Genomic DNA, 26,448 nt, shown 5'->3' with positions numbered 1-26,448 from the left:
CCTCTACAAGTTATACTTTTTGTGTCTTAATTAAGAAATCTTTCTCTACCCTACCATCAAGAAGTATTCTCCTCCTACATCATGCTTTCTAAAAGTTTCATACTCTTTTTTTTTTTAAGTCCTTTTTTTTCTGGCTGCGTTGGGTCTTCGTTGCTGCGCGCAGGCTTTCTCTAGTTGTGGCGAGTGGGGGCTACTCTTTGCTGTGGTGCGCGCGCTTCTCTTGTTACGAAGCATGGGCTCTAGGCGCGTGGGCTTCAGTAGTTGTGGCACAAAAGCTCAGTAGTTGTGGCTCTCGGGCTTTGCTGCTCTGCAGCATGTGGGATCTTCTTGGACCAGGGATCGAACCTGTGTCCCCTGCACTGGCAGGTGGATTCTTAACCACTGCGCCACCACGGAAGTCCTATTTTAAGGACTTAATTCACCTTGAAAATGATTATGAATGGTATGAGGTAAGTATTCATTTCTTTTTAATATGGCTAAACAATTGTGTCAGCACTGTTTATTGAACAGTTTATCTTTTCCATGCAGATCTGAAATGCCACATCTGTCAAAATCAAGTTTCCATCTATGTACAAGTATTTTCTAAACTCTATTCTGTTACATTGGTCTATTTATCTATCCTGGTGCCAATACAACAATGTCCTAATTATTATATCTTTATTAAGTCATAGTATCTGGTAGGGCGCATACTCTTGATTTTGGTATCAATTTTATGCTCTCTTCTTCATAAAATGAATGTTCCCTCTTTTTCTATTTTCTGAAAAAGCCTGGAAAAGATTTAAATAACTTGTGCCTTGAATGTTTGGAAGAAGTGGTGTGTTAGACTATTGTTTTCTTTACAAATAGATTTTTAACTACTTACTCAACTTCTTTTCATGGTTATAGTACTATTCAGTCTTTCTATTTCTTCATGAGTCAGTTTTGGTAAGTTATATTTTCTAGAAATGTGTCTGCTTTGCCAAAGTTTTCAAAATTATTGTCATAAAGTTGTGCAAAATATCCTCTTACTATATTTTTTCATCCTCTTTTCCACACCTAATATTGGTTATTTCTGCATTTTTTTTCTTGACCAATCATGCCACTGATTGTTTCATTAATGTCTACTCTTATTTTTGTTCTTTCCTTCCTTTTCCTTGTTTCTTTTTTCTATTCTTTCCTAATTAAGTTGTATGCTTAGCTCATTAATTTTCAGCTTTTCTTTTGTTTTAATAGGAGCATGTAAAGTTATGTACTTACATAAACTTAAAATTATCCAAGTAGCACCCTACAAGTAGGGTGTAATATATTATTCATTCATTTCTAACTATTTTCTAATTTCCAGTATGATCTCTTTTTTTACCTATTGTTATTTTAAAGTTTGCTTGCTTTTTTAATTTCTAAATGAATTAGAGTTTTCAGGTCATTGTGTTACTGGTTTCCAACTTAATTACACTGGGATTAGAGAAGGTAACCTATTTAAAACACACCCTTTGAAATTCATTGAAAATTACTTTATGGTTAAGATGTGGTCAGTTTTTATAAATATTCTATGTGTTCTTTAAGAGGATGTGAATTCTCCCGTTGTTAGATGTAATCATTTACGTTTTTTTTTTTTTAAACCTTCAGTGGATTCCTGCTTCCCAAACTATAGTATTTAAGATCCTTCATAGCCCACTTATAAACTACCTTTTTATTTATTTATTTACTTATTTGGCTGTGCCAGGTCTTAGTTGTGGCATGTAGGATCTAGTTCCCCAACCAAGGATCGAACCCAGGCCCCCTGCATTGGGAGCGCGGAGTCCCAGCCACTGGACCGGCAGGGAAGTCCCCATTTACGTTTCTTATATCAAGCTTATTAATTGTATTATTTGTTTTCTTCTATCTGATATATCAATTAGTGATAAAATTATGTTAAAATCTCTCCCTAAAATCACAGATATATCTATTTATCTTTATGGTATTGATCAACTTTTGCTTTCTATATTTGGAAGCAAAATAAACAAACTTAGAATTATAATATCTTCCTAATGAAATGAACTTTTTATCATTGAACAAGAACCCTCTTTGTCACAAATAATGTTCTTTGCCAGCTGTTAATGAAACTGCACTAGCATCTAGGTGGATGGGACAAAGATGAGGCTTATATTTGCTGGAACACCTTTTTCTATCCTTTCACTTTCAAACACTGTGTCCTTGTGTGCTTCCATTTTAAGAATATCTTGCTAGGAAGCACCCCTGTGGATGCTGTTTTATTTCTTTGTTTATTTTCCTTTTTTTCTGTTTTACTTTTATCTACTCTGACAATCCTTTTCTAGGGTTGGGGGGTGGATTGGGTGCATTCACACTGATTGTGACTACTGATATATTTGCATTTATTTCTGCCATTTCTTTGGTGCTTTCTCTTTGTCCTACCTTTTCCATGTTTCATCCTTACTTTTTAATGAAATTTCTAACAAATGAAGCCCACCATTTTTTTAAAATTTATTTTACTGAAGTACAGTTGATTTATAATGTTGTGTTAATTCCTGCTGTACAGCAAATTGATTCAGTTATGCATATATATACATTCTTTTTCATATTCTTTTCCATTATGGTTTATCACAGGATACTGAATATAGTTAGGACTTTGTTGTTTATCCATTCTACATATAATAGTTTGCATCTGCTAATCCCAAACTCCCAATCCATCCCTCCCCCACCCCTCTCCCCTTTGGCAACCACAAGTCTGTTCTCTATGTCTGTGAGTCTGTTTCTGTTTCATAGATAAGTTCATTTGGGTCATATTTTAGATTCCACATATAAGTGATATCATATGGTATTTGTCTTTCTGACTTACTTCACTTAGTATGATAATCTCTAGGTTCATCCATGTTGCTGCAAATGACATTATTTCATTTTTTTTTATGGCTGAGTAGTATTCCACAGTATATATGTGCCACATCTTCTTTATCCATTCATCTGTCAATGGACATTTAGGTTGCTTCCATGTTTTGGCTATTGTGAATAGTGAGAAGCCCACCACGTTTTAAAAGGAGGAAAAGAAAAAGAATAATACTATCTCATCAACCCTACTTTACAGAAAATGATAAATTAAGATTCAGTGGTGAAAAGCCTTTCTAAGGTCAGAAAGCTAACAAGTGAGAAAGCCCAGGACCTAATCCATCACCCAGCACTCTTCCACTCCACGACAGCTGACCCTTTCCCACAGCAGCAGTAGTGAGACTGGCTGAATTTCACAGATACTCCTCAAAATAGTTCATCTTCCCCCCCACAGAGATAGAAAACACAAGTATTAAGCTATTTATTTTACAGATGGGAAAACTAAGACCTAGGGGCAGTAAGTCATTTACTTAGGGGCAGAGAAGCCTTGCGTTAGAAACAAAAATGTTAAATTTCTAGAAACACTGACGTCTTAGCACATGTCAAACAAATTTGTGGAAGAAAAGAAACACATTAATGAAGGCTGAGGTGGATATATTCATAACTAGTTTAGGAATACAAAAAAAATGGATTACTTATTATTAGGTTTGCTCAGAAGGTTATATAAAATTGAATGAAGGTGATCAAAAGGTACAAACTTCCAGTTATAAGAAAAATAAGTACTAAGAATATAATGTACAACATGATGACTATGGTTAACACTGCTGTATGGTATATTTGAAAGCCGCTAAGAGAATAGAATAGATCCTAAAAGTTCTCATGACAAGGAAAACACATTCTTTTCTTTTTTCTCATCTTTTCTTTGTATCTGTATTAGACAGTGGATATTAACTAAGCTTACTGTGGTAATCATTTCACAATATGTGTATGTTAAGTCATTATGCTGTATACCTTACTTATACAGTGCCATATGTCAATTACATCTCAATAAAACTGAAAAAAAGAAAGTTGTATGAAATTTTAAAATATATTCAGATCTGACATCATCTAAAATTTTTAATCTTTTGCTACTTTAGAAGATGGAAACCACTTGACTACAAAAAAGTAATCATTATCATATTTGAAACCAAGAAAGTTAGTGTGCTACTGGGATTTTCTGTATTCCAGGATGAGAAGCAGGCCCAGAAAGTACCGATTTTCAGGAAAGAGCTGAAAAATAGCCCAAGTCCGGTGACATCTCTAAGCACATGGCACTGTTTTCTCAGTTCACGTCCAGGTCTCTCGAGCCCAGAGGCTCCTGCTTCTTCTGTCCCTTCAGTTTCTTCACCTCCGTGAACCTCTAAGAATCAAACATTTCTCCTGGGTTGACTTCCAAGTCCATTTTTGGCTGTGCTTTGTTTTTACTGGGTAGATTTCCAAGCACAGACTCATTTTTTTTTAGATTAGGAAACCACAGAGGCAATATGCATATATGAGAGGATGCTGGACAAAGCCTGGCCCCTACACTAGAGAAAGATCCTCCTGGCACTATCTCAGGCCCCATATTAGCTACAATATAAAGAGGTTCTCAGTCCCACCTCTTGCAAAAGCACTTTTCAAACATCTGCTTGGAAGAATCTCTTGTTCTCAAAACCAGGCCAAGGAAAGAGCAAAATACTAGGATTCTGATCTACAACAGCTACTGTAGCATAAATTACTTGACGTGAAAATCATTCCCACTTCTTAATGAAATCATTCTCTTTCTTCTGAACTGAAATCACATAGATTCTCAACAGGTGGTTTTTATAAGATCATTTGATTAAGAATGGTCTTAAAGAATACCATCTGAAGTTAGTTTTACTCTAAAACCTTCATATTCATTGGTTTGAAAAACGACTTGGAGGAAGTAAGCACAGGATAAGCATGTACGAAATTTTTATCTTATCAACATCATTAACAATTTATCTTATCTTTATCTTTTATTTTTATCTTTTTATCTGATAATTTCTTATTGACCAGTAACAATTCTTTCTCATCTTTTCCAGTCTTCCAAGGCTTAATATCCATGATACTTGCCTGATTTCCTAGCTCAGGTCTCTTTCCTCACAAAAAGCAAAGGAGAAAGAAGCTTAAACGGAAATGATGCACATAACCGTACCTTCCTTGCAAGCAGGTTGGCTACTTGAGACACACCCATGTGGCCAAGGAGAAGCCACACCAGCCGCTGCTTGCCCCACTCCATCCAGAAGCTCCACTCAAAGTCAGTTGGGTCCTAAATCGGCCAAAACAGCAGTTTATCAGAGGGATCTTGGTACGTGTTTGAGGCAGAACACAAACTCCAGTTAATAAAACAATCGCAAGAAGAAGGCCAATGTGAGTCCAAATGCTATAAAACAGCATTTACACATTTCCAGCATCTACCCCACCACACACCGCACCTACTTATACCCTCCCCTCCAGCTTAGCTGGTTTCACTGCCATTCCCCCATTGAGTGTCTTTGTTAAAGCTGATCCCCCAACCTCTGGACCCTCTATGGGATAGAAACTATTATTGACCCCACGTTATAAAATATGAAACAGAGACTTAAAGAATTCAGTTCATTTACCCAGCATCACATAGATAGTACAAATAACAACTTAGGTTATCTCAGTTTCATCACCTAGATGCTTTCACCAGCAAGAGAAATGTACACTGGACACTAATAAAATTGTGTAAGGTCAGTCATGTTAAATCTTGCTGTCACTTACAGGCAGGAGGATAATTTGATAGAGAAATTAACTAATTCCCTGTAAGATTACAAGGAAAGAATGAAAGATATACTTCCCTTCACCTTGGGAAGCTATGTCCATCAGTGCCCTTTGTCTGCGTCTGTACCAGGCTCTGTGTCTATATGGCTCCCTGACAGGGGCAGGTGAAAACCTCTGGCAAGATTGGACCCGTGGACACCTGGGGGCTCACAGCTAAAAGCTTCGGCCTCAGGAGCTCCGGGGAGATCATGGCAGCCAAGCTGAGCATGGAGGGAATAAGCACAGTGATTGGCCACTCTCAAACGGATAATGCGGGCTTGGCCCATGAGCATCTCGGCACCACCAGGATGGAGTGCAGATTTGAGGCCCTCAGAATTTTCTAGCCAAATCGTGTAGGGGACGAAGGAATCCCCCGCTGACTATTGATCTATCGATACTGAACATCTCATCAGTCTCTACAAGTGAAACTTTGAGTCAAATTTTTAATTGGGTTTAAAGGAAAATAGGATTTTTTTCTACTATTTTTTTCTTTTTTTTTTTTTTTGTACCTGAGGATTGAGGGGCAATTTCATACAAGTTACACATATTACAAAACTCTTTTTTTCAGAAGGTAAAATATAGATTGAAGTGATCTTGATTCATATCAGACTATGGATGTAGAGGTAGCAAATGTAGCAGCAAAAGCTGCCGATTCATCTTGGGTTTGGATCCCAGATTTATCTACATACTGGCTGTGATGACCTTGAGTGAGATACTTCACCTTTCCACTGTCTGCTCATATGATAACAGGACTGATTTTCTAGGAATTTATGAGGTTTAACTGAAAATACATGCATATCAAAATTTTAAAACAGTACCCAGCACACAGTACTCACTAAAAATTGTTACTTGCCACTAACTGCTAGTCCCATGTGCTTTCCATCCTGTGTTAACCAGCTAAGATTGTATCATGCTTTACATGTTGCCTCTTGTTAAAAAAAACAAAAACAAAAACTTTTTCTATTTTCCAAATGAAGAAAGACAGCAGTACTGTGCTTCTCAAACAACACGTTTTCCCCACAACCAAGATCCTGATACACACACACAACCTGCTCATAGAGCCCCCATCCCATGAAAATCATAGATCTGGTCCAATTCCTTCCATTTAAAGACTGACTACATCAGAGCCCAGGACGTGCCCACGCTGCAAACCCAGGAAGCTGCAGAGCAGAGAACTCAAATCGTTAACCTGGCTTCATCCCTGTTCCAGAGCTCACTTCCCCATCTTAAAAATGTCAAATTAGTGGAGAGTCAATCAACTGATTAAAGGCGCAAAGGTCATGTGATGAGGCCATGCTAGTAAAATGCCACTTTGTAACATGGATGCAGACATTAAAAACCAAGATTGAATTTTTTTACCCCCCTCAAAATAAAAATCCCAACATTTTAGCTTTTTAAATATAAATAATGTTTTTGAACATTCAGAATTACATTAGAATTCATCACCTCAGACTTATACCTATGTTTCAAAACTTTTCCAAGTTTAATTTCTAGGGGGGAAAAATGAAATAATATCTCATAACATTCAAGAAACCAAAAAAATCTTTATGCTTCATCCTAAGGCCCAGAACTACTGAAAACCCTGTGCTGGTAAAATCCCATCAACAGGGCTTCCCTGGTGGCACAGTGGTTAAGAATCCGCCTGCCAATGCAGGGGACACAGGTTCGAGCCCTGGTCCTGGAAGATCCCACATGCCACGGAGCAACTAAGCCTGTGCGCCACAACTACTGAGCCTGCGCTCTAGACCCCATGAGCCACAACTACTGAGCCCGCGTGCCACAACTACTGAAGCCCAAGCGCCTAGAGCCTGTGCTCTGCAACAAGAGAAGCCACCGCAATGAGAAGCCCATGCACCTCAATGAAGTGGAGTCCCCGCTCACCACAACTAGAGAGAGCCCGCACGCAGCAATGAAGACCCAACGCAGCCAAAAATAAATAAATTAAATAAATAAATTTTTTTAAAAAATCCCATCAACAAAACTACACAGTCTCTCATCACTAATTATTTCAGAAAAGAGCCATTTAAAGGAAATAAAAACATTTTTCTTATGTCTATTCTTCTCCATTTAAAATATTTACCTAAAGGAAATAACCAGACAGAAAAGCTGAATTAATGAATAGAAGATGGCCAATAAGTAGCAGTTACTGATTTGGGGAAGAAAAATGTTGACTTGCCTGATTCCATAAGCAAAAGCCTTATAGACCCTGAGCTCACTCATTTCAAGGTAAATCTTAAAGTCTCAAATCAAGAACAACTTTTTCATGTTCTGTTCCCTCCCCATTTCCTTTCTTGATCCTGTAATTCTTAGTCAATTAGAAGCCTGTTCTTTGGTTCTGTAAGGAAGTCAAATATAAACCGGGGATAAATTCTAGCTGGACAGAACCAGGAAGGCTCCCCCGTGGAGAAAGGGGAGCCTGAACTCCAAGATTCACATCCAATCTTCTACATCAGCGCTTCTCAAACCTCAGTGGACACACAAATCACCTACAGATTTTGCTAAAATGCAGATTCTGATCCAAGAAGTCTGGGATAGGGCCTGGGATTCTGTCTTTCATCAAAGCTCTCAGGCGATGCCATGCTGCTGGCCTGGGGACCACATTTCAAGTAGTAGAGATTGACATCATCAATCATGATTCCCTACATTGTTCATAAGCCCACAGAACCCTTAACAGCTCACGCCACCCCACGCCATTCCCAGGCAGGGACACACTAAAGCTGACCACCTAATATTCACAAACAGAGCGACCATCATCCTGCTCACCATGGAAAGCTCTGAGCGCCTAGATGTGAGAATTTAATAAACTGAGTGAGTTAAGCATGGTTATTCATTCTGAGGCTTTCAGTGTGCAATGAGGCAAGAACAGAGAACTCTAAGGACATGATGATTCTGGGTCTCTCAAATAGTGACTCTAACTTCCTGGTGAAACATTATTTCTCCTACTCTTTTTTTTTTTTTTTTTTTTTAAAAACTGTTCTTAAATTTATTTATTTATTTATTTATTTATTTATTTTTGGCTGTGTTAGGTCTTCGTTTCTGTGCGAGGGCTTTCTCTAGTTGCGGCGAGCGGGGGCCACTCTTCATCGCGGTGCGCGGGCCTCTCACTGTCGCGGCCTCTCTTGTTGAGGAGCACAGGCTCCAGACGCGCAGGCTCAGTAGTTGTGGCTCACGGGCCCCTCACTGTCGCGGCCTCTCTTGTTGAGGAGCACAGGCTCCAGACGCGCAGGCTCAGTAGTTGTGGCTCACGGGCCCAGTTGCTCCGCGGCATGTGGGATCTTCCCAGACCAGGGCCCGAACCTGTGTCCCCTGCATTGGCAGGCAGATTCTCAACGACTGCGCCACCAGGGAAGCCGTCTCCTACTCTTAACAAGGAAAAGGATCTGGGCCTCTTGTCCCATAGAGAGCAGAGTTCTACACTAGGTACGGGGCGGGGGGCGGGGATGGGGGGAATGTAGAATTCCTCACCCTGGAGGAGGTCAGGGTACCAACAATATAACACCCCGGACTCTGAAAACCACTGCAAAGCAAGACAGGTAACAGTGGTGTCATTCATCTACATATCCTAGAAATACAACTGAGACCTTTCCTTTTTTTTAATCCATGTTACAGATGAGTTAACTGGAGGTCAGAGCAGGCAAAACTAGAGGCGGCAGAGCTGGGTTTCAAACCCAGTCCTGTCTGATACCAAAGAGGAAGCCCTTTTCCAAGATGTTTCTACTTGTGCTGACGCTCTACCTGGATTCCCCCGCCACTCCCAGACACATACACACACCCCACTATCCGACCAAATTGTTTCCAACCCCGGGGATGCCTCCTTAACGCCCCATATCCACAGACATGTCAGCTCCGGTGTGAAGCCTTCTCCACCCTTCCAGGTGGACCTCACTGCATCCCTTTCTCTGTCAATTCACAACTCAATTCTAGTACTTTTACGATAGCACATTTTACTATAGCATATTTATTATAGCACTTTTCATTCTAGCTATTTCATGTATTTTCTCTCTAGAGGGAAAAATTAGTAAGTTCCTGAGAGCAAAAACCTTGACTTAACCACAGATTTCTATCATGATTACCCAACAATCAGTAGGCCTTTAAAATGGTGGGGAAGTGAAATCAGGTGACCTAAGTTCTCATCACATTTCTCCCCCTGTGTAAACTTGGACGAGTCACTTAACTATCTGGCCCTGAGCCTTCCTGTATGTAAGATGAAGGGCAGATTGCTTTCAAAGGGTGGAAAAAAAGTTATTTTTTTCCTAAAGGAAAAAATGCTAAAGGAAAGAAATACTAAGAGAACAGCTAGTCACCCTCCTACAGACAGCGTCCTGACTGAGTGCCCATCATTCGGGGGGTGGGGGGGAGAGGTCTCCCCTCACACTCCCATGGCACCAACCCAGGCCTCCAAGTTCCACATCCACACTGTCAGCCTGCTCTGTTCCAGAAAGTTCCCCAGTCATCCAGCCTCTTCCCCAGATTGGGAAGAAACTACAGCATACAGACTGACTATGTGCTATGATTCTGCCTATAGCAAGATAAGAAAAAGAAAACTATCCTCAGAAAGGTTAAATATCACATCCAAGGTCCCACAGCTAATATATGACAGAGCTCGACTTTAAAGCCCCAGGTCCTCAGGCTGCAAAGTCTGTGCCTCATGTAGTAAAATATATGTAACATACAATTTACCATCTTAACCATTTTTAAGTGTGCAGCTTAGTGGCATTAAGTACATTCACGCTGTTATACAACCATCACCACCATCCACCTCCAGAACGCTTTGTTTTGTAAAACTGAAATTCTGTACCCATTAGACAGTAACTCCCCATTCATACCTCACCCCCGCCCCTGACAACCACCATTCTACTTCTGTCTCTATGGATTTGACTACTCTGGGTACCTCATGTAAGTGGAATCATACGGCATTTGTCCTTTTGTGTCTGGCTTGTTCCACTTGACACAATGTCCTCAAGGTTAATCCATGCTGCAGCATACTGCAGAATTCCCCTCCTTTTTGAGGCTGAATAATATTCCACCACTCTATGGATACCCCACATTTTATTTATCCATTCATCTGTCAATGGACATTTGGGTTGCTTCCACTTCTTGGCTGCTGTGAATAATGCTGTTATGAACATGGGTGTGCTAAGGGTTTACTTTTTAGTATTTTGAATTTTAAATGATTTCCTAATGTTGCCAAATGACCTTTTTTTTCTTTTTTTTTTTAACATGTGTACTCATATCTGGCAGTTCAAATCTCTTTCAAAACCATCTAGTACTTCAAGGGCAGAAAGTTAAAAGAAAAAACTCCTGGCAAATGAAGATCTTATGTTGCCAACTCACCACTGAGTAAATTTTTCCTTATTCTAGCCATGAATTCCCATCAGCCCTGAAGCTCACCAGATGACAGCACCCTCACTCCTGGCCTCTTAGCTGGAGTCCTGCAGTGTTATCACAGGGGGATGGCCAAAACTCTCCGTCTCTGCTTTTTTCCTGCATTCCTCAGACCATGTTGAATTAACATTGGCTGAAGATAACAATCCCATGGCTAATATGGCCAGGCCACTGGACTCAAATGTTGTTAAAGCACCCAGTACCAAGTACAACCCCAAGGCACCTACCAAGACACCCCAAGGGAGGCTGAGAAAGTCGTCCCACAGATAAATTCAGTTACACCAAGTCCACCACTGGTTTTTTAACCCAGACTCTCCCAAGACCTTGCCTACTTTCCAGTAAATCACTGCTCTTACCAGTAGCTGAAACTTTAACTCAAATATTATTAGAAGGTTATTTGCTAGGATTTAACAGAACTGAAACTCCACAACTTAGGGATTCTGAAAAAGCTTGAGTTTGGGGGAATTTGTTGTTTTGCTGCTGTTGGTTTAAGGTAAATTCACATAGCATAGAATTAATCACATTAAATTCAACTCAGTGGCATCTACACTTCCAGTGTTGTGTAACCACCACCTCTATCCAGTTCCAAACATTTCCATCACCCCAAAAGGAAGCTCTGTACCCACTAATTGGTCACTCCCCATTCCACCCTCCTCCCCCAGGCTCTGACAATCATGAACCTGCTTTCTATCTCTATGGATTTAGCTACGCTGGGTATTTCATATAAATGGGGTCCTGCAATGTGTGACTTGGCTTCTTTTACTCAGCATAATGTTGCTAAGGTTGATCCACATTGTAACACGTATGAGTACGCCATTCTTTGTTAGGGCTGAATCACATCCCATTATAGGGATATACTACATTTTGTTTATCTATTCATCCATTAATGGATATTTCAGCTGTTTCCCCCTTTTGTCTACTGTGACTAATGCTATAAATATCTGTGTACAAGTGTTTGTTAAAATACCCATTTTCAATTCTTTTAGGTCTATACCTAGGAGTAGTACTGTTGGGTCATATCACAATTCTATGTGTAATGTTTTGAGCAACCCGCAAACTGTTTTCCACAGTGGCTACACCGTTTTACATTCCAAGTTTGAGTTTTTAAGGCCAAAAAAAAAAAAAGGCTTCCTAAACTAACCCTCTGCCCACAGGGAGTTTTACTAGCATCACAGAGAACTCAGCTCTTTCAACAAGGCCTCTTCCTGCTCTGAGCCTGCTTACCTCCTTGGGCAGACACTTGAGGAATCTGCTGTTTTAACATTCCAATTTCATCCTGGGGGCAAACGTCAGCAATGGCTGGAAATAAGGGGGTAAAAACTGGCTTTGGGATATATCTTATCACATAAAGTGCTCCCTGAAAAGTTAATCCTGTCAGTCTGCAGGATTTTGCATCTGAATTTTTTAAATTCAATAATTCTTTCGGTTTGTTTGAAAGAATTATTTTTTTGTTAAGATCGATACAAAGGCTAAAATGGCTATTTACTTAATGATGAAATCTGCTCTGACCAGCAAATTTATTACCAGCCATAAACACGATCAGGAACTGAAACAACGTGATAGAAATCTCCCGGGTGCAGACAGTCTTGGCTCAGTACCCACCAGAAGGAGGGTTCAGGACCTTAGAATTGTAAAATTCAATTCCTCAGGGTTCAGGAAGAGCTGCAGCCTAAATGGAATGTTCAGCTACTTCCATTGACTCAATAGAGTTAAATCTGACCTTCATTTCTGCACTCTTCTGGGGCCTTGAAGGGAGCACGGGTGGAGATTCCCACAGAGTTAACAGAGGGAATTAACATCACTAATGAGGAGATCGTGGGCTTTAACATCCCTCCCAGTAAAGGACACCAAGAACACAGAGGAAAGTGATTGTAATGGATGGCCTCAGAGGAAGGCCTGCCTGTTTCCCGGAGATACTATTCTCACCTCGAATTTGTGTCTATCACAATGCAGGGAAAGTGACCTTATTCTCGAAGTGGCTGATGGAGCCAGTGGTGTGCTGTGTGTGGCAGAGACTGGACTTGTGCTCACGTTCAGGAGACCCAGGCTTGAGTCTCAGTTCCGTCACCTACCCTTACGTGACCTCAGGCTGGTCAGTCCTCCTTTATATAAATAGAATTTTTTAAAATTTATTTTATTGAAGTATAGTTGATTTACAATGTTAATTTCTGCCGTATAGCAAAGTGACTCAGTTATACATATATGTATGTGTATATATATATATATATATTCTTTTTCATATTCTTTCCCATTATGGTTTACCACAGGATATTGAATATAGTTCCTGTGCTATACAGTAGGACCTTGTTGTTTATCCATTCTATATGTAATAGTTTGCATCTGCTAACCCCAAACTCCCAGTCCATCCATCCCTCCCACCTCTCTGGCAACCACAAGTCTGTTCTTTATGTCTGTGAGTCTGTTTCTGTTTTGTAAATAAGTTCATTTGTGTCATATTTAAGATTCCACATATAAGTGATATCATATGATATTTGTCTTTGTCTGACTTACTTCACTTAGTATGATAACCTCTAGGTCCATCCATGTTGCTGCAAATGGCGTTTATATAATTAGAGTTTAAAGTGATCATAAAAGCTAAAGAGATTGATTGGTGAAGTGCAAAGTCTAAAGTTAAAAAATGTTAATGCCTCTAAAATTGAACTCGTCCCTCCAAATCCATCCTGCTTATTGCTATCAAAATAATCACACTGAAACAAGGGCTAGCAAACTTTAATAAAGGGCTAGATGGTAAATATTTTCAGGTTTGTGAGCTACAGAGTCTCTGTGGCAACTACTCAACTCTGATGGTGTGGCCCAAAGGCAGTCATAGTAAGACATAAACAAATGGGAGCAGCTGGGCTCCAAAAAAACTGTACCCACAAAAACAGGCAGAGGGCCAAATTTGGTCCAAAGGCCCTGGTTTGCAGGCCCCTCTTCTAAGGGATTACCATTTCTCCTAGACCCACCACTTATCTCCTAGTGAGAGTAGGTCAGGAACATTGTTTTATTACACATATGGATGGCATTTTTAGGTAATTTACTATCAGCTCTGAAGTCTACATCTACAGATGAAGCAGATGCTACGAAGGCCACAGAAGTCTCAGCCGCAGCACACCCATTACCCTTGATTATCCAGGAAAAACTCGGAGCTACTGCACATCTTTTTCCTCCCAGTACTCTGCGCTGGACATACTTCAAAGGTGGGGACTATTCTCTGCACAATTGGTCTTGTTCCCCCCATTCTGTTCCCTCTTCACAGCACCAAAGTAATATTTTTAAGATCACACCTGATCAAGTCACTCTCCCACTTAATATTCTTCAGGTTTCCCCCTGAGCATACCGGAGAAACATTCCCAGCAAGATGCATGCAGCTCTTCCTATCTGGCCCTGCCCAGCCTTCATCATTCTACCCAACTTTTCTCCCCAGTTCTGCAACATGGCCGTGCTGACCACCCAAATGTGCTGTGTTCATATGGCCGAAACTTCCCATCCTTTGCTCCCTTTACTTGGAGAAACCTGCCCCTCAAATATCAGGATGATGACCTATCTTTCAGGCCTCAGGTCAGGCAAGCCCTCTCCCAGGAAGCTTTACCTAATCCATCCATTTAGAGTCCAGACAGATTGTTCCTTGTCTATGCTCCCTCAATGTACGATGGTTACCCATATCATGGCAATTTACCACATTGTACTTTAATTGTAGGTTACTGAGCTGCCTCTCCACTAAACTGAGACCTCTCCCCCCGCCCCAAAAGGGACTACATGTATATTCAGCATTGTATCCTCCAAGAAACCAACACATACTAGACACTCAATAAAAGCTTGTTGAATAAACTGAATGACATATGGGTCAAATCATTTTTAAGAACCTAGTGTAAGCACAGTCTACTGGGAAAAGGGAATAAGAGATACAAAAAGTGGAAAACCTGGCACCTATCCTTGAATGCCTTTATAATCACAGTTAGAGAACAGAAACTCATGGAATATTTCTAGTGCATGATGTGCTCTGCAGATTATCTTCACCAACTCAAGGCCCACCCTCTGGTTATATCAATTACTTGCTCTAAAGAGATGGACAAAATAGAGTACTGTCATAATAGAGGGTCTATTTCATGATTTAATTATAAGACTTAAATAAATTAAAATATGGAAAACACTTGGAATAGTGCCTAGTACTTATTAAGTACTATGTGTGTGTTTGTTAAGTAAATATGCAAACAAAAAAACAAACAACAAACTCTATTTTATTCTGATAGCCCCAGAAACATAAATCTGAGAGTTTTCAAGCTGTATATTCTGAAACAGATAGAGATACTCATAGATATGGAGATAGATAGAGGTAGAGAGGGGACCTGCTCAAGATTCCCTCAAACCCAGTCAAAAGAAAGGAAATCAGAAAGGTTCTAGAAACTGGACTGGAAAGGAGTGAATCCATGATTAACAAAAGGGGAACATCTGCATTCAGAAAAGCTGCAACATCTAAAATGTCTTGGGAAAGCAACCATCTTAACCTTCTTCTCAAAATAAAATATCTGCTCTGTGTGGCTGATACTGCCAATTGCCTCAATCAATACTCCTCTGACCACTTCTAGCTTGACTTCCTATACATTAGAGGTTAGAAGGCAAAAAACTACATTTCCCAGAATTCCCTGTAGCTAGCATGTTCCCTTTGGACCTAGCTTCTGATGAAAAAATACACACACGCAGACTTGAAGGTGAAAGAACGAACATAAAAATGTATGGGCTTTGAGACTTCTGAAAGGATGGTGGCAGAGGCTCTTGTTATTCTGCAGCAGCCACGGTGGAGGCTCCAGGGTCCAGTCAGTCCAGAGGTGCTGTAGCTTCCTGGTGTGGCAGCTTTTGCTAGTGCACCATAGCACTGCGTTCTCCAGCCAGGAGCTGGGCAGCAGCCACAGTTTTACAGGGTGGCTCTGGGAATTGCTCCAGGAACCTTACTTAGTGCCCATCCCTATAGTCCTTTCGACTATTCTGAAATCTCCTTAAATCCCTGCAATAAAGTCCTTTCTGCTTAAACTGACTGGGGTGGATTCTGTTGTCTGCAATGGAGCCTTGATCAACATACTTTGGAAAGGATTTTTCTTCTGACTGCAGTACAGCTCTAGCTGTATTATAGAAGCATTATGAAAATAATTCACTTTGAAGAACATTATTCGGTGGAGAAAAATAAATGGAGAAAAAAACACCAGGTAGATCACTCCAAGGAGTGTTCTAGAACTGGATAATGAAGGCAGTGAGTGTTTCACATTCATAAGTGCACAAATTTATGGATTTCAAAACCAAATAGAAAATTATCTACCTTACCCACTGGTCTATATTTTTCATTACCATAGCTATTTTCTCCTTGGATAGGGAAAACAAGGAGAGCTGTATATATTTACTGTTTTCCTTACCTCATATCCAACATTTTGCAAAAAAAAGGAATACAACAGAAACACTAAACACTTTTGCATATCTAATTCATAAACAGCATTTGTGCATATTATGTACTTTGAGACCATACCTAATTCCCAAGCACACTGAGCAAAACTTATCTATGAATAGAGAAAACCTTTATAAGATACTTGAATCCAGAAATGTTTCCCTACACATTCAAAGGCAGCAAGCTCACCTTAATGGTCTATAATTCTCCAAAGGGGAAGGAAAAAAAAGATGACTAATTTGTAGGGATTTTGCACAGAAGCAGCACTGCTCTCTGGATGAACTCAGGCTAATGATTCATTTAGCAATTATTGGAAGAGTTTTCCTTATCTTTCAACAGATGCTTTGCTATTTCTAAAATAATTTGAACTAAATTATTTTACTGCTCACAATTTCCAGAGACAACACTCTTTCCCCAACATTTCCTCAAAGATAAAATATTTTCACTAACAAAACTTTTTTTTTTTCTGTAAATAACAAGTCTCTGCTTAAACGTCTTTACCATCCTGCCCAGGTAAAGAAGATGCTCACAAGGGTGGGGACACCATCAACAGGACTAGCACAAACAGTGCAAAAGGGAAGAGCCAATTCTGACTCCATGTTGGATCTGCTTCTTTTATTTTAACCTTTGCTTTTCACTGCTTTTGTTATTATAATCACTGTCTATGGCTGTAAGCGTACATAATGGCCTGCCACAAGGAACCCTGCCCCTCTGCCTGTTAAACTAAAAGGTTTTTGTTCAGCTCACAGAGAGACATTCTGACCCTGCCCACCTGTGAATGGCTGCAGAACATCCCATCCTATTTTACAAGATAAATGGCCTTTTTACTGTACTTCCTCACCTCCTCCCCTTCTGTTCTATAAAAGAAACTGTCATCCAGACCCCGTAAGATGGTTTTTTGGGGACCCTAGTCCGCCATCTTCTCAGTCTGCCGACTTTCCAAATAAAGTCGCTATTCCTTGCCTCAACGCCTCATCTCCCGATTTATTGGCCTGTCGTGCGGCAAGCAGAGCAAGCTTGGACTCGGTAACAACAGTACTGTTTAACACGTACCATCCAGTCTCTTAACTGGCCCTCAGGATCTAAGCCTTGCAAATAGGTCCAGGGTATAATGGGGGTGGGAGGTGTTCTGCACAAGAAGGAAAGAGAAAACCTCTCAAAATGACTTAATTCATCAAGGGGACCTAATTAATGTGGGTGGATTCTTTGAATCTCTTCAACCCAATTGCCAACCCAAACTCAGTAACATCCTCAGGCTATACCTCTACCTCCCTGCTTTCTAGAAGTTGCTCCAGATTATTCAAGATATGTGCAATATACGTGATCAAACATATATAGATTCTCTCTCCATACTTTGTCAGTTCCATATTTCTCCCTTTCTTTCTTCCTAAAGCTAACAAAGAATCAATTTTTTAAAAGAAATATTAAATTCTGGTATGAAATCAAAGGTACAAAAACTATATTATAGTCTCTATATCTCTCAAACTGGAAAAACACTAACCATATTTTCTATAAGGTATGTGGAGAAATGAGCTATAAACAATTAATAAAACTGCTAAATAAGTTAGGGGTCATGACCAAAAAAAAAAAAAAAAAGTAATAGAATGGGATGGCTAGACAGCAAGTTATACAAGCTCATAAGATTTCCCAGCTACAAACTATGCTAATGAATCATGCATCTCATTAGTGTCACTCATCCAGAACACCAAAAAGACTAAGTCACAGTAACATGGAGAAAAAAAATGATCCCCAGTCCTTTGGAAGCCATGGCCCCTAAAATGGCCCTCACGCTCAGAGAATTTGCTTTCTTCTTAGGAAGTCTTCACACATTCAAGAAAACTCATTAACATGTAACGTCTCTGTGGTGGGCAAATACTAGCAAACTGCAACTCCAGATGGAATCCCAAAATATTGAAGGTTCCCAGGGCAGAAGGCCAATTAAGAAAGATAAGAATAATACAAGAGAGAAAAAGGAAAAACTGACATTTTGCCATCCATCCAGGGGGGAGGAGGGGAGCTTTTCATAATCCCACATACCATTTCTCTCCTTGAATTTTACACACTGCATGAAAGACCAGGAAAGTGAGCAATCAGAGTATGTGGAAGGATTCTCCCATGTATCTTTTCAATCTGTCCCCTTTGCCCATTAGCTGGCTGCCCAAGTTCTCAAAGAGAGACCTCCCTGTGAAATAATAGAAAATGTATATTGTTGACTGCCCATGGTGCCTAGCACAGAACTTCTGAAACCGTGTAATTTCCTGTGATAAGAGCACTAGGAACACCTTTTGTTTGAATATTTGGTCTTTGACCCTGGTTCCTGACACAAAGCTTCTAAATCCCCTGGAATTTCCTGAGTAACAGCAGTGTCTTTTATTCTAATAAGGTGACTTTCAGTGGGCTACTGGATGCGGGTTGGTCACCAGAAAGACCAGGCCGGGATTAGAAGCTTGGAATTTTCAGCACCCCACTCCTCATTGTCCAGAGAAGGGAGAAGGCCTAGAAATGAAGTTAATAATCGATCCTGCCTACATGAGGAAGCCTCCATAAAAATCCCAAAAGGACAGGGTTCAGAGAGCTTCCGGATTGGTGAACACATAGAGGTACTGGGAGAGTGATGCTCTTGGAGAGGGCATGAAAACTCCATGCCCCTTCCCACATACCCTGCCCTATGCATTTCTTCCATCTGGATGATCATCTGTATGCTTTATTATATCCTTTTATAACAAACCAGTAAACAGTAAGTTAACTATTTTCCTGAGTTCTGTGAGCTGCTCTAGCAAATTAATTGAACCCGAGGAAGGGGTGGTGGGAAGCTCCAATTTAAAACCAGTTGGTCAGAAACACAGGTAACAAACTGGACTTGCAGTTGGCATCTTAAGGGAGGTAGGGGGAGCAGTCTTGTGGGGTTGAGCCCTTAACCTGTGGGATCTGATGCTATCTCCAGGTAGTGTCAGAATTGAGTTAAACTGTAGGACACCCAGCTGTTTTGCAGAACTGCTTGGTGTGGGGAAACCACACACACAGCTGGTGTCAGAAGTACTGTAAGTGTGGTAGTAGTATGAGAGTAAAGGAGAAACACACAGGAGAAGGGAGGTTTTCTATACCTTTCCCTCCCAAAGCATCCCTTAGACTTGTCAGCCATCACAGTAGCTGAGATACCTCCAAGGCCAGGAATGGAGACAAACAAGAACAAGATCCAAGGCTCACCACATCTTCCGGGCACATCTCCACCAACCATTCCCCCACAGTGCATTGCCTCAACCATCTCTCTGCAGAAACTTATTTATTATTAAAATGACTTATCTTTTTTTTATCATGTCTGAACTTATTTTAAATACTTCAACACAGAGACTTCTAGTTCCAGTCAAGATACAATGAACACATTTCTCCCTAACCCTCCCACTAAGGACAGCTAAAAACCCTGGATGTAATTATAAAACAAACATAAGAAGATTCTGAAAGATGGAAAGAAGAAGGCAGACTGGCTAGGGACCTCAGGACTTAAGGAATAAATAAAATAAAATAACTCATTGGATGGACTTAATAGCAGAGGTAGATGACAGAGGAAAGAATCATTGAGCTTAAAGATATGTCAACAGATATTACACAGTCTGAATAACAGAGAAAAAAAATAGGCTGAAAAAAATAAACAGAGCCTCAGGGACCTGTAACACGGTTATAAAAGGTCTAACATTTGTGTCATTGGAATCCTAGAAAGAAAGGAGAAAAATGTGGGGATGAAAAAATATTCAAAGAAATAAAAACTAAAAATTTCCCAAATTTGCAAAAGGAATAAACCTAAAGATTCAAGAATCTGAACCCAATCAAATTAAATATACCAATTAAAAGACAGAGATTGGCAGAATGGACTTTTAAGAAGCAATCCAACTCTATGCCGTCTACAAGAAATTCACTTCAAAATAACGATATAGGTAGGTTGAAAATAAAAGGCTAGAAAAGGATATGGCCTACAAATATTAATCAAAAGAAAGCAGTAGTGACTATATTAATATCAGATAAAGTAGATTTCAGTGAAAGAAAATCACCAGCGTCAGAAACGATCATTAAGTTATGATAAAACAGTCAATCCATCAAGAAGACATAACAATCCTAAATGTATATGCACCAAACAACAGAGCTGTAAAACATATGAAGCAAAAACTGATAGAACAGATAAAAATAGACAAATCCACAACTATATTTGGAGGCTTTAACACCTCTCTCTCAGCAACTGATGAAACTACCAGACAGAAAATCATTAAGGATACAAAAAAACTTACCACTACCAACCAGCAGGATCTAATCAACATTTGTAGAACATGCCATTCAACAACATCAGAATACACATTCTTTTCAAGTACCCATGGAACATTCATTAAGATAGACTATATCCTGGGCCATAAAACAAATCCCAACAAATTTAAAAGAATTTCATCATACAGAGTGTATTCTCTGACAACAATGAAATCAAATGAGAAATCAGTATCAGAAAGATAATAGGAAAATCTCCAAACACTTTTCTAAATAACACGAGTCAAAGAGGAAGTCTTGAGGGAAATAAAAAATAAATAGAACTGAATAAAAATGAAAAGACAGGGACTTCCCTGATGGCGCAGTGGTTAAGAATCCACCTGCCAATGCACGGGACATGGGTTCGAGCCTTAGTCTGGGAAGATCCCACATGCCATGGAGCAACTACTGAGCCTGCATGCCACAACTACTGAAGGCCCCACACCTAGAGCCCGTGCCGTGCAACAAACAGAAGCCACCGCAATGAGAAGCCTGCGCACCACAGCAAAAAGTAGACCCCGCTCGCCACAACTAGAGAAAGCCCCCATGCAGCAACGAAGACCCAACAAAAATTAATTTTTTAAAAAATGAAAAGACAATTTATCAAAATGTATAGCTAAAGCAATGCTGAAGAAAATACAAAACACTAAACAGTTACATTAGAGTAAAAATCTCAAAACTCTAAGCTACCACCACAAGAAACTAGAAAATGAGGAGCAAAACAAACACAGAGTAAGCAAGAAGAAGGACATAAAGAGCAGAAATCAATGAAAACAAAAACAGAAAAATAGAGAAAACTCATGAAACAAAAAGCTGGTTCTCTGTAAAAATCAATACGCTCATAAGTTTCCAGAAAACAAGGAAAAAATAAAGAACAAGATGACCCAAATTACCAAAATCAGGAATAAAAAGGGGGATATCACTACAAAGTCCACAGACATTATGAGGATAATAAGGCATACTAAGAAAAACTCTATATACATAAATTTGACAACTTAGATTAAATGGCCTAATTCCTCAAAAAGCACAACCTACCAAAATTCACCCAATAAAAATATATCATTTTGGCCTCCCCTAAGCTTCTCAGCCCCTCTCAGACAAATCACAGGGCAGGCCCTGAACCAAGATGCTGGAGTAGAAGGACGTGCTTTCACTCCCTCTTGTGAGAGCACGAGAATCACAACTAGCTGCTGGACAATCATCAACAGGAAGACACTGGAACTCACCAAAAAAGATACCCCATATCCAAAGACAAAGGAGAAGCCACAATGAGACGGTAGGAGGGGCGCAATCAGAGTAAAATCAAATCGCATAACCGCTGGGTGGGTGACTCACAGACTGCAGAACACTTATACCACAGAAGTCCACCCACTGGAGTGAAGGATCTGAGCCCCAAGTCACGCTTCCCAACCTGGGGGTCCAGCAACGGGAGGAGGAATTCCTAGAGAATCAGACTTTAAAGGCTAGTGGGATTTGATTGCAGGACTTCGACAGGACTGGGGGAAACAGAGACCGCACTCTGGGAGGGCACACACAAAGTAGTGTGCACATCAGGATGCAGGGGAAGGAGAAGTGACCCCAGCGGAGACTGAACCAGACCTGCCTGCCAGTGTTGGAGGGTCTCCAGCAGAAGCGCGGGAAGGCTGTGGCTCACTGTGGGGACAAGGACACTGGCAGCAGAAGTTCTGGGAAGTACTCCTTGGCGTGAGCCCTCCCAGAGTCCGCCATTAGCCCCACCAAAGAGGCCAGGTAGTCTCCAGTGTTGAGTTGCCTCAGGCCAAACAACCAACTGGGAGGGAACCCAGCCCCACCCATCAGCAGACAAGCAGATGAAAGTTTTACTGAGGTCTGCCCACCAGAGCAACAGCCAGCTCTACCCACCACCAGTCCCTCCCAACAGGAAACTTGCACAAGCCTCTTAGATAGCCTCATCCACCAGAAGGCAGACAGCAGAAGCTGAAAGAACTACAATCCTGCAGCCTGTGGAACAAAAACCACATTCACAGAAAGTGAGACAAGATGAAAAGGCAGAGGGCTATGTACCAGATGAAGGAACAAGATAAAACCCCAGAAAAACAACTAAATGAAGTGGAGATAGGCACCTTCCAGAAAAAGAATTCAGAATAATGATAGTGAAGATGATCCAGGACCTCGGAAAAAGAATGGAGGCAAAGATCAAGAAGATGCAAGAAATGTTTAACAAAGACCTAGAAGAATTAAAGAACAAACAAACAGAGAGGAACAATACAATAACTGAAATGAAAACTACACTAGAAGGAATCAATAGCAGAATAACTGAGGCAGAAGAACGGATACATGACCTGGAAGACAGAATGGTGGAATTCACAGCTCCAGAACAGAATAAAGTAAAAAGAATGAAACGAAATGAAGACAGCCTAAGAGACCTCTGGGACAACATTAAACGCAACAACATTTGCATTATAGGGGTCCCAGAAGGAGAAGAGAGAGAGAAAGAACCCGAGAAAATATTTGAAGAGATTATAGTCAACAACTTCCCTAACATGGGAAAGGAAATAGCCACCCAAGTCCAGGAAGCACAGAGAGTCCCATACAGGATAAACCCAAGGAGAAACACGCCAAGACACATAGTAAGCAAATTGGCAAAAATTAAAGACAAAGAAAAATTATTGAAAGCAGCAAGGGAAAAACGACAAATAACATACAAGGGAACACCCATAAGGTTAACAGCTGATTTCTCAGCAGAAACTCTACAAGCCAGAAGGAGTGGCAGGATATACTTAAAGTAATGAAAGGGAAGAACCTACAACCAAGATTACTCTACCTGGCAAGGATCTCATTCAGATTCGATGGAGAAATCAAAAGCTTTACAAACAAGCAAAAGCTAAGAGAATTCAGCACCACCAAACCAGCTCTACAACAAATGCTAAAGAAACTTCTCTAAGTTGGAAATGCAAAAGAAGAAAAGGACCTACAGGAACAAACCCAAAACAATAAAGAAAATGGTCATAGGAACATACAAATCGATAATTACCTTAAACGTGAATGGATTAAATGCTCCAACCAAAAGACACAGGCTTGCTGAATGGATACAAAAACAAGACCCATAAATATGTTGTCTACAAGAGACCCACATCAGACCTAAGGACACATACAGACGGAAAGTAAGGGGATGGAAAAAGATATTCCATGCAAATGGAAATCAAAAGAAAGCTGGAGTAGCAATACTCATATCAGATAAAATAGACTTTAAAATAAAGAATGTTACAAGAGACAAGGAAGGACACTACATAATGATCAAGGGATAAATCCAAGAAGAAGATATAACAATTATAAATATATATGCACCCAACATAGGAGGACCTCAATACATAAGGCAACTGCTAACAGCTCTAAAAGAGGAAACCACCAGTAACACAATAATAGTCGGGGACTTTTAACACCTCACTTACACCAATGGACAGATCATCCAACATGAAAATAAATAAGGAAACAGAAGCGTTAAATAACACAATAAACCAGAGAGATTTAATTGATATTTATAGGACTTTCCATCCAGAAACAGCAGATTACACTTTCTCCTCAAGTGCACACGGAACATCCTCCAGGATAGATCACATCTTGGGTCACAAATCAAGCCACAGTAAATTTAAGACAATTGAAATCATATCAAGCATCTTTTCTGACCACAACGCTATGAGACTAGAAACGAATTACAGGGAAATAAACGTAAACAACACAAACACATGGAGGCTAAACAATACATTACTAACTAACCAAGAGATCAGTGAAGAAATCAAACAGGAAATCAAAAAATACCTAGAGACAAATGACAATGAAAACACGACGATCCAAAACGTATGGGATGCAGCAAAAGCAGTTCTAAGAGGGAAGTTTATAGCTATACAAGCCTACCTCAAGAAACAACAAACATCTCAAATAAACAATCTAACCTTACACCTAAAGGAACTAGAGAAAGAAGAACAAACAAAACCCAAAGTTATCAGAAGGAAAGAAATCATAAAGATCAGAGCAGAAATAAATGAAATAGAAACAAAGAAAACAAGAGCAAAGATCAATAAAACTAAAAGCTGGTTTTTTTGAGAAGGTAGACAAAATTGATAAGCCATTAGCCAGACTCATCAAGAAAAAGAGGGAGAGGACTCAAATCAATAAAATTAGAAATGAAAAAGGAGAAGTTACAACAGACACCGCAGAAATACAAAACATCCTAAGAGACTACTATAAGCAACTCTATGCCAATAAAATGGACAACCTGGGAGAAATGGACAAATTCTTAGAAAGGTATAACCTTCCAAGACTGAACCAGGAAGAAATACAAAATATGAACAGACCAATCGCAAGTAATGAAATTGAAACTGTGATTAAAAATCTTCCAACAAACAAAAGTACAGGACCAGATGGCTTCACAGGTGAATTCTATCAAACATTTAGAAAAGAGCTAACACCCATCCTTCTCAAACTCTTCCAAAAAATTGTGGAGGAAGGAACACTCCCAAACTCATTCTATGAGGCCACCATCACCCTGATACCAAAACCAGACAAAGATACTACAAAAAAAGAAAATTACAGACCAATATCACTCATGAATATAGATGCAAAAATCCTCAACAAAATACTAGCAAACAGAATCCAACAACACATTAAAAGGATCATAGGGCTTCCCTGGTGGCGCAGTGGTTGAGAATCTGCCTGACAATGCAGGGAACACGGGTTCAAGCCCTGGTCTGGGAAGATCCCACATGCCGTGGAGCAACTAGGCCCGTGAGCCACAATTACTGAGCCTGCGCGTCTGCAGCCTGTGCTCCGCAACAAGAGAGGCCGTGATAGTGAGAGGCCTGTGCACTGCGATGAAGAGTGGCCCCCCCTTGCCACAACTAGAGAAAGCCCTAGCACAGAAACGAAGACCCAACACAGCCATAAATAAATAAATAAAATTAAAAAAAAAAAAAGGATCATACACCACGATCAAGTGGGATTTATCCCAGGGATGCTAGGATTCTTCAGTATATGCCAATCAATCAATGTGATACACCATATTAACAAATTGAAGAATAAAAACCATATGATCATCTCAATAGATGCAGAGAAAGCTTTTGACAAAATTCAACACCCATTTATGATAAAAACTCTTCAGACAGTGGGCATAGAGGGAACCTACCTCAACATAATAAAGGCCATATATGACAAACCCACAGCAAACATCATTCTCAATGGTGGAAAACTGAAACCATTTGCTCTAAGATCAGGAACAAGACAAGGATGTCCACTCTCACCACTATTATTCAACATAGTTTTGGAAGTCATAGCCACGGCAATCAGAGAAGAAAAAGAAATAAAAGGAATCCAAATTGGAAAAGAAGAAGTAAAACTGTCACTGTTTGCAGATGACATGATACTATACATAGAGAATCCTAAAGATGCCACCAGAAAACTAGTAGAGCTAATCAATGAATTTGGTAAAGTTGCAGGATACAAAATTAATGCACAGAAATCTCTTGCATTCCTATACACTAATGATGAAAAATCTGAAAGAGAAATTAAGGAAACACTCCCATTTGCCATTGCAACAAAAAGAATAAAATACCTAGGAATAAACCTACCTAGGGAGACAAAAGACCTGTATGCAGAAAACTATAAGACACTGATGAAAGAAATTAAAGATGATACCAACAGATGGAGAGATATACCATGTTGTTGGATTGGAAGAA

At 40.0% G+C, this 26,448-nt stretch overlaps 1 protein-coding gene across 8 annotated transcripts in view; it reads right to left on the bottom strand.

Annotated features, from left to right (window-relative positions):
- HHAT (hedgehog acyltransferase) overlaps positions 1–26,448 on the bottom strand; it is a 357,453-nt gene that overhangs the window by 289,038 nt on the left and 41,967 nt on the right. For 6 of the 8 annotated variants that reach the window (XM_061185553.1, XM_061185550.1, XM_061185554.1 and 3 more), the window contains exon 4: positions 4,997–5,110. The exons of the other annotated variants lie outside the window; for them this stretch is intronic. In XM_061185553.1, coding sequence (XP_061041536.1) covers positions 4,997–5,110 — 114 coding nt within the window. The remainder of the gene's footprint in view (positions 1–4,996; positions 5,111–26,448) is intronic. 8 annotated transcript variants of the gene reach the window in all.

The sequence above is a fragment of the Eubalaena glacialis genome, chromosome 3, assembly GCF_028564815.1.
Source record: "Eubalaena glacialis isolate mEubGla1 chromosome 3, mEubGla1.1.hap2.+ XY, whole genome shotgun sequence".
Taxonomy (NCBI): domain Eukaryota; kingdom Metazoa; phylum Chordata; class Mammalia; order Artiodactyla; family Balaenidae; genus Eubalaena; species Eubalaena glacialis.
Note: the sequence above shows the minus strand (reverse complement) of the source record. Positions and strands in the feature narration are given on the sequence as shown.